Source organism: Mastomys coucha, unplaced genomic scaffold, assembly GCF_008632895.1.
Source record: "Mastomys coucha isolate ucsf_1 unplaced genomic scaffold, UCSF_Mcou_1 pScaffold14, whole genome shotgun sequence".
Classification (NCBI taxonomy): domain Eukaryota; kingdom Metazoa; phylum Chordata; class Mammalia; order Rodentia; family Muridae; genus Mastomys; species Mastomys coucha.
This window is the reverse complement of record NW_022196896.1, coordinates 12,503,433-12,513,706: the sequence shown is the minus strand read 5'-3', so window position 1 is coordinate 12,513,706 and position 10,274 is coordinate 12,503,433. Positions and strand designations below refer to the sequence as shown.

General features: G+C 38.3%; 1 protein-coding gene across 2 annotated transcripts in view; it reads right to left on the bottom strand.

Annotated features, from left to right (window-relative positions):
- Positions 1-9,208, bottom strand: part of Ufl1 (UFM1 specific ligase 1) — a 33,366-nt gene extending 24,158 nt beyond the window's left edge. For both annotated transcript variants that reach the window (XM_031366478.1, XM_031366477.1), the window contains exons 1-6: positions 9,015-9,208; positions 7,982-8,127; positions 6,857-6,885; positions 5,591-5,688; positions 4,935-5,049; positions 2,880-3,010 (exon numbers count right to left, since the gene is read on the bottom strand). In XM_031366478.1, the coding sequence (XP_031222338.1) occupies positions 2,880-3,010; positions 4,935-5,049; positions 5,591-5,688; positions 6,857-6,885; positions 7,982-8,127; positions 9,015-9,091 (596 nt within the window). In that variant the 5' untranslated portion in view covers positions 9,092-9,208. The remainder of the gene's footprint in view (positions 1-2,879; positions 3,011-4,934; positions 5,050-5,590; positions 5,689-6,856; positions 6,886-7,981; positions 8,128-9,014) is intronic.
- Positions 9,209-10,274: the final 1,066 nt, after the last annotated feature.

The window sequence follows — 10,274 nt, the reverse complement described above, 5'->3', positions numbered from 1 at the left end:
ATACACGTACAGTGAACTGAACGCTGCTTAGTTCCCAGCTGTTATACACGTACAGTGAACTGAACGCTCTATCTGGAAGACAGCGGTCTCAGCAATATCCTTTCAGTTCAGAATTAGCTTTACTCTGTAGTCTGACAGTATCTCTACACAGTAGCTCAGGGCTACTATGAGAGAAAACAAAGCAAAACTGCTGATCGTGACAAAATTTACACTACCGTAATCAGCAAAATATAAAGGGCAAATATATTAACAGTTAAGTATTTTTAGTTTTTGACTAAATGAGAAACTTGAGGGTCACAAAGGTATCAAACCTGTGTCCTTGGATCGCTATCAATCAGTTTCCCAGTTCTGCACCCCCTAGAGACCAGCACTTCCCTGTGTTTGAAGGGAGACTGGATATGAATGGTCAGAAGTCAAGGAGGAGAGAGTACATGGAGGAAACTATAGCAGCAACAAGTCAGGTACATAATGTGAGTTAATGAGACAAATAAACATGTTACAGGTAATAAATGCTCAGTCTCCCATAGTTGGAGAAGAGAATTACAAATACAGGAAATGAAAACAAGAAAGAAAAAGAAAGTAAGAATGAAGTGAAGCTGAGTATTTATTTGAATTGGAGCTATCAATTTGAAAACATGGTTTTGCTATATATGTTTACAATTACATGCACATATTTGTGTCAGTGTGTCCTGTCCTCTTTACCCAAAGGGCCAAGGAACAGTGAGAATCAAATAGTGTGAGAAGCATTTAAGTACCCAGAGGTGCTCCAAAAGAAGAATCAGCTAGCCTTGGAGAAATGGCTAGACAAGGAACTATGAACTGAACCTAAACATTTTGTCTTGTCTGTAAAAAAGTACACCACAGAGGAACGACGGGGTCATGCCAGAAGGTCAAAGCCAGCCTGAGGACCACCTTCTAGTCAAATCAGTGGTGATCTGAAAATGTAATTTGTAACAACCTAAAGCCAAATAACAAATTTAGGGAACACTAAGTCCCCAGTGATAAAAACAAACAAACAAACTGTAAGTCTGAGGAGGAAAGGGATACATGGTCCTAAGAGTTCACCCTTGCACACGACTACTTGTTTTTGTGGAGTTTTTTTGTTTTGTTTTGTTTTTACAAAGAAAACCAAGCAGCTTTACAAGAATTTTATCAGATATACCTGTTAAGTAAATATAACATATTCATCAGTAATTGAAAACAATCTAATCGTGTATCATCTATTAAGATTTAATTTGAAGAATAAAGTGTCCTTTCTATGTGTTCCTGCCAATAATGCCCAATGTAAATATTGACACTCACATGCACCATCAGACACACAGCAGACAAGAGAAGTTAACATTTTAAAGAATACTTGATCTGTGACCTTTAAAATATTGATATTAGGAAAGTCAGAGAAAAACTAAACAAGTGTTCTAGACTAAAGGTAAAAAAAACCTTGTAATAATTCAATGAAATACATGATTATGAACTGAACCAGAAACAGCTGGAAAGGGCAGTGCTGAAGTCTTCTGCATGTCAAAATGCATCCAAAGACTAGATGGGTATATGCATCAATGATAATTTGCTGACTATGAGTTCTGTATTATATTGTACAGGGTAATGCTCTTTTTGTAGGAAACATGGACAAAATTATTTGTGGTAAAAGTTAAGCAACTTTGATACTGATCATTAAAAAAACTCTCTAATCTATAAATTCCAAATTATTTAAGAATAAAAAAGAAGCCGGGCAATGGTAGTACATGCCTTTAATCCCAGCACTTGGGAGGCAGAGGCAGGCAGATTTCTGAGTTCGAGGCCAGCCTAGTCTACAGAGTGAGTTCTAGGACAGCCAGGGCTATACAGAGAAACCCTGACTTGAAAAACAAAAAATGAAAAACAAAAAACAAAAAACAAAAAAACGAACAACAACAACAACAAAAAAGAATAAAAAAGAAAAAAATTGTTCTAGCAGGTTATAAGCTTCCTCTCCAAACCTTTCAGTTTTCCTTTTGCCCGGTATGTGTTCAGTATTCAATAAATGCATCCTGTTGCTAAATGACTACAACTTCCTTGTAGTGCTGTTAAACGCTGATGTAAAGACAAGTACAAGGACAGACAATAGCTATCAGATTAGTGATACTGACACTGTTAAGTAGTAGAAACCAGACTAGTGGCTTGAGAAGGGACAGAGGGAAAGAATATGAACAGTGAATGTAGACATTGGCCTAAGAAAATGCACAGACATTAGAGGGAATGGAATATGACATCTAGAGAGTTGCTTCAAAAGAAAATCCGGACATCTCAAACTCTGACAGAACACAAAGCCACTCGACAGAATCTGATGCAAAGGTGAGGAGATAATTTAGAATGTAGGCTTTCTGAATTCTATATTTAAATAAATCTAATAGGCTACAGACTTAGTTCCTTGTCTACTGTAACACTGCTACTCCTTAACAGTGAGGACTCTTAGTAAAGGGATCCTAAAAACAGTGCCATCTAAACTCCAAGTAAGTTAAGCTACTGACTTAACTGCCCCACATCACATGGCTCCTGTGTAATTTAACAATGGACCCAAACTTCTACTTTAATAACTGCACAGTCTTTTCATGACCTCAGGTTGAGCTGTATGTAGTGCTGTCAGCATCAGATTTTAAATTGCTTTCCAAACAGGACAAAAGTTGTTGGAGCAGGGAGAGAAGGGTAATGCGTGGAGACAGGTTGAAGTTTGGAACTCTGGAGGCTTCATAGTTCCATTTCATAGACGTTCTCCTTCTACCTGCTTAATAACTGGAATGCTCAAAGAAATTCTACTTCAAAAAGATACAACTGCTAGGAAAAAATGCAAATCGTGTCAAATAAATGTGTAGGTTTCTATATATACTTGGAAACATGTTTACCGGGTAATAGCACTGAAGAGTCCACGGATGCGTGCTTTATGGCGAGCTACAAAGGCCTCAGTGAAAATCACACCTCTGTTATCAAGGTCAAGATGGCCATTGATAATCCGACCAAGTCGCTGAGTTAATGCCTGGGAAGAAGAGGTCAATTGTTATTAATCTGAAATAACAAAATTAAAATATGCATTTGAACAATCCTACTCAATTCATGCTATGTACTGTGACAGAAATTTCAATTGAACAAATTACATGATAACTAAACTAAAGTGATGAATTAATATCTAGAAAGCTTCAGCAGTCAGGAGACATACCAAATTATTAAAAGATTAGCTATAATAATAATTGTTACTGATTATTATTAGTTAATTGATAAAAGTTTAACCACAATAATAACCCCTGCTTACAATATTTATTTCTAAAGGATAATAAAAATGATTGACTGGTCTTTTTGGACCTTTGGATACTATAGGAATAAAGGTTACTCCATGATTTTGCAACTAAGAGAACCGTAAGTCCTGAAAAATGATATTCTTTAAGAGTATCAAGACTTTTTCCTGATTTAAACCAGCAGATTATCTGTTTCTTAACCAGCTTTCAAATTTGAGATAGTATTTCTTTCTTCTACACGGCATCTGAACAAGTCCTGTGTCTGGACATATTTCATACTCAACTTCCCTGACTTAAAGCAGATGTATTCAAGTTGGTTTGATAGATTTACAAAAATAAAAATGTAATAAGCTTTGAGGGACACATTTATGATATTCAGAAAATAGAACTGGAAACTCCTAAGTATCTAGAAACACAGTTACAGAAGAAACCATTTGGTAAAATCCTTGTATGTTTTAAGCCTGACTTTCTATGATTTATAGTTATTCAGGTAAAATAGGACTTAGATCTCTAAAATAAAGTTTTGTTAGACATTTATATTTTCTAAATTGTGTTTTGAATATCACTAGGAAAGCTTATTCTACGAATATAGGTGAGTGAATAAATCTATACTACACATTGGTCTCATGTAATTATGGTTTGGTAACTTTCTAAAGTTAGATTTCCTTTTAAGGTGAAAGACAGTTGTGGTTGTTTGGATGAGTACAGCCCCCACAGGCTCCTGTGTGTGAATGATTGGTTCCCAATTAAAGGAACTGTTTGGGAAGGATTAGGAGGTGTGGATTTGTTGGAGGAGGAGTGTGCCTAGAGGTTTTTCATTTACTGAAATAAGAAAACAGCCAAATCTTATTCTAACTACTATTTTGAGATTTCAAAAGCCCAAGTGAAGCCAATGTTTTTCCCTCTTTGACTGCCTACCCGTAGATAATCAGTCCTACACCTGTCTGCATGTCTGCTGCCACGATGACAATGGACTAATTCTCTGAAACTGTAAGTAAGTCCCCAATTAAATGCTTTTCTTTTCTAAGAGTTGCTTTGGTCATAGTGTCTATTCACAGTAATAGTATAGTAGCTGAGACAGTAGTTAGAATGAGATTTGGCTGTTTTCTTATTTCAGTAACTTAAAAACAAACTGTTTCTAGAGTGCTGCCCTTGGGCTAACATTTCATTAGGTACCCATTGATGCTTATGCAAGGGACATGGCTATTCCTTCTCAAAAGACAGAGCACTGGAAATAGCATACAGATGAAACAACACCTTTCTTAATGTCAGGTAACTAAGAAGTCATGCTGACAAAATTCAAATCTAAAGCCTATGGGTTTCCCACTGTACCACATGGATATCTATTACTGTGAGATAACAAACTATCCTGGCTAGGTTACAAATAGCAGATATCATAAATATTGAGCAAATCTACAAACTTGTGGTACTTGAACTTCTACAGCAACAAGACAGTCTTGGAACTTATCTTACTCTTAGGAATGTGGTAGCCCGGGGCTTGGGATAATTGTAATCATTTTGAACAGTCTCTTCAGAGCCATCTAATAGGTTATACTCCCAAACTACATGACTCTGAGTTATACCCACTTGGACCTTATATAAAACCACCTGGTCCTGACCCCACTCAGATTCTTTAAAATTCTTTATATTATTAAGGAAAAATAGTACCTGTGTCAGAAAATCCCCAGGAAGGTCATAGGTTTTACACAGTTCTGAGACAGTTACTTGACCACTTTCTTGCAATTTATCATTCACCTCTTCTGATAATCGATCCAGATAGTTCCTAATATTGAAAAATAAGAAAAAGAAAAAAAGGAAAAAAAAAGAAAACAAAAGTTTTTTGTTTTTGTTTTTAAATTAAACATGTGTCCCTTCTGTATCTCCTCTTTTCTGCTTTTCTGCTGGGGTATCGTAGGCCCCAAAGTAATTGATGGGAATGAGCATCACTCGTTGCTCAGATTCTAAACCTTGTTTTTTGCTCATAGATATAATTAAATGTAAGGTCAAGCAAATGGCAGTTCTTTTCTTTTGCCAACAGAAATTTTATAGCCATTTCACATCATTTTTAGAACATATTTTCTTTTGAGTTCAGTTAACTCAGAATAAATAAGTTAAAATTTGATATTGCTTTAATAGGGAAAAGATAAAAATTTATATTATATATGAATATATATTTCCCATAATTAGCACTTACTTTTAAAATAGAATGGTTTTTATACTTAATGTCTCCATTATATGAGCTCTAAACACAAAGCCTAGCTGGCCATGCCTGGCCTAAAGCATTTGAAAGAAGGAAAGAAAGTGCCTCAAAGAATTATACTTACTCATCTATCAGTTGTCCCAGTACTATTTGCACATGCTTCTCTGATTTAATAATGTCACTGACTCTATTTTCAATATGAGTCAGGTCCACATTAATAACCTAGAATTAAACAGAAATTACAAGAAGTTTCCACTAGTTTTAAAATTTTAGATTATACATTAAAATTAAAAATGACACTTTTATATATTATATATATATTATTTATATATCCTTCATATATCATTCTTAGATAAATTTGAAATTACTTTAAAATATTGGTAGCTGACTATCATGGCAAACACTTATAATGCCAACATGCAGAAGAACAACTACAAGTTCAAGGCCAGTGTGGTCTATAAAGCCAGTTCGAGGCAAGGCGAGACAGGGCCACAGAGTAAAACAATCTGTGTGTGTGTGTGTGTGTGTGTGTGTGTGTGTGCGCGCGTGTATGTGTGTATGCCTGTATATATGTATACAGTGTGTATGTATGTATATGTTATATAACATACATGTATGTGTGTGTGTGTGTGCGCGCGCGTGTATGTGTTAGAAGAAGTGTGTCACTGTAGGGGTGGGAAAAAAGCTTCCTCCTAGCTGTCTGAGGATGCCAGTCTTCTCCTTTTTGCCTTCAGAACAAAGATGTAGAACTCTCAGCTCCTCCAGCACCATGCCTGCCTGAATAGTGTCATGTTTCCCACAATGCTGATAATGGACTGTACTGGCTGGGTTTGTGTGTCAACTTGACACAGGCTGGAGTTATCACAGAGAAGGGAGTTTCAGTTGGGGAAGTGCCTCCATGAGATCCAGCTGTGGGGCATTTTCTCAATTGCCCAGTTGTGGGTGGTGCCATCCCTGGGCTGGAAGTCTTAGGTTCTATAAGAGAGCAGGCTGAGTATGCCAGGAGAAGCAAGCCAGCAAGGAACATCTCTCCATGGCCTCTGCTTCATCTCCTGCTTCCTGACCTGCTTGAGTTCCAGTTCTGACTTCCTCTGGTGATCAACAGCCATGTGGAAGTGTAAGCTGAATAAACCCTTTCCTCCCCAACTTGCTTCATGGTCATGATGTTTGTGCAGGAACAGAAACCCTGACTAAGACATGAACTGAACCTCTGATCGTGTAAGCCAGCCCCAATTAAATGTTGTCTCTTATAAGAGTTGCCTTGGTCACGGTGTCTCTTCACAACAATGGAAACCCTAACTAAGACATGTAGAAAGGAACTCAATAAATCCACAGTATTTATAAATTAAGAAAGCTTTAAGAAATCAAAGCAAAATTTTTATAAATTTACCTGTTGTAAGTCGACAATGTTTACTCGACCTTTGAACAAAAGAAAGGAATTTAAATTACATGGAAGTACAAACACTTCAATTCTGACAGTGTTGATCACTGTAAGTCCTTCTACAAAGGGCATAGGACCTCAATAACTGATGGACTTCGATACAGATTACTAGCTGATCAATCTTCATGGTTAAAGCCACAGGCAACACTGCTTTCAAAGCCGTTTTTATCACATCAGACCAATTATGAACACAATGTGGAGAAATCTATGGGAGGAATTCAAGTCAGTTTAGCTACAATGACCAGAGGAAACACCTGCAGCTAAGTTAAGGTGATTTCCCCATTACATGAAACTGAAAAGAGTGTCTAGCAGCAAGAGAGAATCTGGTACCTATCACAAAGGACAGCTCACACTTTATTAGCACTACTGCAGAAAGAAACAAAACACCACAGCCACACCCAAGTGGTATCCAATGACAATTTGTTTCTGTTTAAATCAAATTGCTCAATCTCCTCAATACATTGTTCAAATTTCAAAAATATAAAGCAAAAAAATATTTTATGTTTGATGGTGCTAACTGCACTTCATAATATGATGGACCTCAGGCCACAGTACATCAATTTACAAAGTTTTTTTTTTAATTAGTAATGCAGCTTTAATATTTGAGATCTTAAAATCTTATGAAATCTCTCTTTCTCCTTTATAATTAAGTACCTGATCACTGGCAGCGAGGTATTCACCCCTGGGTCATGAAGTAAATTTACACACACCACACATATACCCCCTACATCTATAATACATTTAATTCAATACAACAAAAACATGGTACCTGTTAACTGGCAATAGTTAAGATCATGTTTGCATGAACCTGTACAATTCTGTTCACATGAACATAGGAAGGTTGACTGCATGATCCTATGAAGGCTGATTATGAAGTTATCAGTTGGGAAGGGTAGGTAGTATTTGCTTAGTATGTGCCCTGGGTCTGAAACCCAACACAAAGAGGCAAGAAAAGGGAGCCATTGAGGAGAATGCCCTACAAACCTCCATGTACTTACATTTACTTTTGATTCTAATGTATTTCCTTCAAATATCCAGTAAAGACAAATAAGCATAATACTCAGGATTACTCACCGCCTCGGACATGCAGTTCATCTTTCATTTCTTTACTGATTTGGGCTGGAGTGATATAGTCCTTGCCGTCAAGTGTATGGACTACTTCCAGCTGTTTCTGAGAGATCAGTTTATTCACAATCTCAATGCAGTTCCGCTCTGACAACCTGTGAGAAGCCAGAAGTTTAAGAGTATACTTGGTATGTTCCCCAAAGAAGTGTTTGAAAGCAAAATTTTGAGTAACTTCTACATTACAAAATGTTATTAGTATAATGATATTGGCTGAGTAATTTAAAAAGAAAACTCGAGAGTGAGCAAGTTTACACTTCCTTGAATTATTGACTTAATTCACACACGTGTCACTGTATTATGATTCTAAAGATGTTCTCTCCTAGTCCTGCCTTCAAGTATCAAAATTTTCAGTTGAAAACAAACTTCTCTTAAAAATCAGTACGTTGGCATTACTGGTACAGCTGGTGTACATACAGGACATTTGACTTAGCAAAACTATAGTTACTACTGTTAGCTACCCAGTTATCTTGCACTAGATTTTGTTTTCTTGGGTTTTGTTGTTGTTTGGTGTTTGTTGTGAGAGTCTACGTATGTCGGTAACTCTCAATGTTATAGAACAGCATCAACGGACTAGTGTTTTTAGGTCCAGGAGAAATAAAATACTACAAGAACTCGTTTAAGTCTATTCCCTTTATATACGCGATCTGTAATCACAGACGCACAGTCAGGGTTATTCGGCCACTCCCCCAAAGGTTCCTGGAGTGTAGAAAAGTCGGTGTCCGGGAGTCTCTAAAAATGACAGATGGCATGTGGGTCTGGCTTAGATCTGTGGCCGCAGGTAAAAAGGATTTAGAGGAGGGGCAGATTACTTGCTGCGCACTGCCCTGGGGTCTTTGCAAGCTCGCTCTAGGCCGGGCAGCGAGCGGCTCTACCGACAGCTGCAGCCCACGGGCTCTGGGGTCCCACCGAGACCCAGCAGGCAGTGCGGGAACGGGGCAGTGTCCCGGGCCTAGGCCGGCGCCACACCGCAGGGAACCAGCACCTTTGCGTGGACTCTGCAAACTGCGCCCGCTGGAAGTCAGCCGCCAGCCGCCGGATCTCCTCCCAGGCGTCCGCCATCACTACTCCGCTCGCCCCGACACAGGGAAACGGCAGACACGTCAGCCTTCAGCAGGCCGCAGGCACCTGGGGACGGGCCGCGCCGAGGGCCAAGAGACCTGCGTCAGGGAAAATCGCGAACAGAAACGCGACTGCCGAGGTCTCCGCCCTCAGCTGGGCGCGGCCTGCAGGAAGCGGCATTATAAACGCCTATGAAGCCCAATTAAAGCCTTCCTTTTGCAAGGTTCCTGTTTCTGTCCAGCAACCATCCAATGATCTTCTGCCCTTGCTAAGCGGATGAGACACATTTCTTTTGTTGGACTCTTACAAACCGTGACTAATCCACTTTGAACAGTGAATGGGGCTTTTACTTGAGCCAAGAATGAAGTCAGTTTTAGAGAAACTTGATCCACACAACTGCATCAGTTTTGAGGATTTGTTTTGTTTTTGTTTCTGTTTTTCCAAAAGGAATCTATCTATTTGGATATTGCAAACACCGTGGAGTAGAGTTCATGTGTTCTAGAGCCTATTATTATTATTATTATTATTATTATTATTATTATTATTACCATCATTATTTACTCAGACAAAGGAATGACCATTGCTGGGAATGAAATGGGGGAAAGCAATTGCATTGTACTTCTTAGACAAGATAACTGATGCCATTGTTTATTTACACACACCACTTTCCCATTTTAATCAGTGTGGAAATCAGAAGCCTGGCTGTACTTTGTAAAGAATATTTTACTTCTTCCCTATGTATATATTAATCTATATAACACGTCCAGTAGATGAATTCATTTGTCTTCTAAAGTGCCTAGCTTTGATTAAAACTTAGAGAATCCCATCATAAAGCTTGGCTTTCCACCTTATCCTTTGAAGCAGGGTCTCTCAGTAAGGTAGGCCAGCCTCATATCAAGTGGGTTTACTGGCCAGCAAGCCGCTGAGGATCCTCCTGGCTTCACCTCCCAGGCAGCTTGATCATCATGCCTAAGTTTCAAGATAAGCTTTGGGCTCTGAATTCAAGCCTGTATGCTTACACAGAGAGCTCTTTAAAATCAAGCATCTTCTCACCCACCATTTTTAGTGCTTTTGAGTGAGGGGGCAGTATTTCACTTTTGACCAATATTTGATATTACAGAGGAACTTTATTACAGAGGAGCAAACACTAAGCAGCTGTTTTCTAAAGGGTAGGAGATTCTTT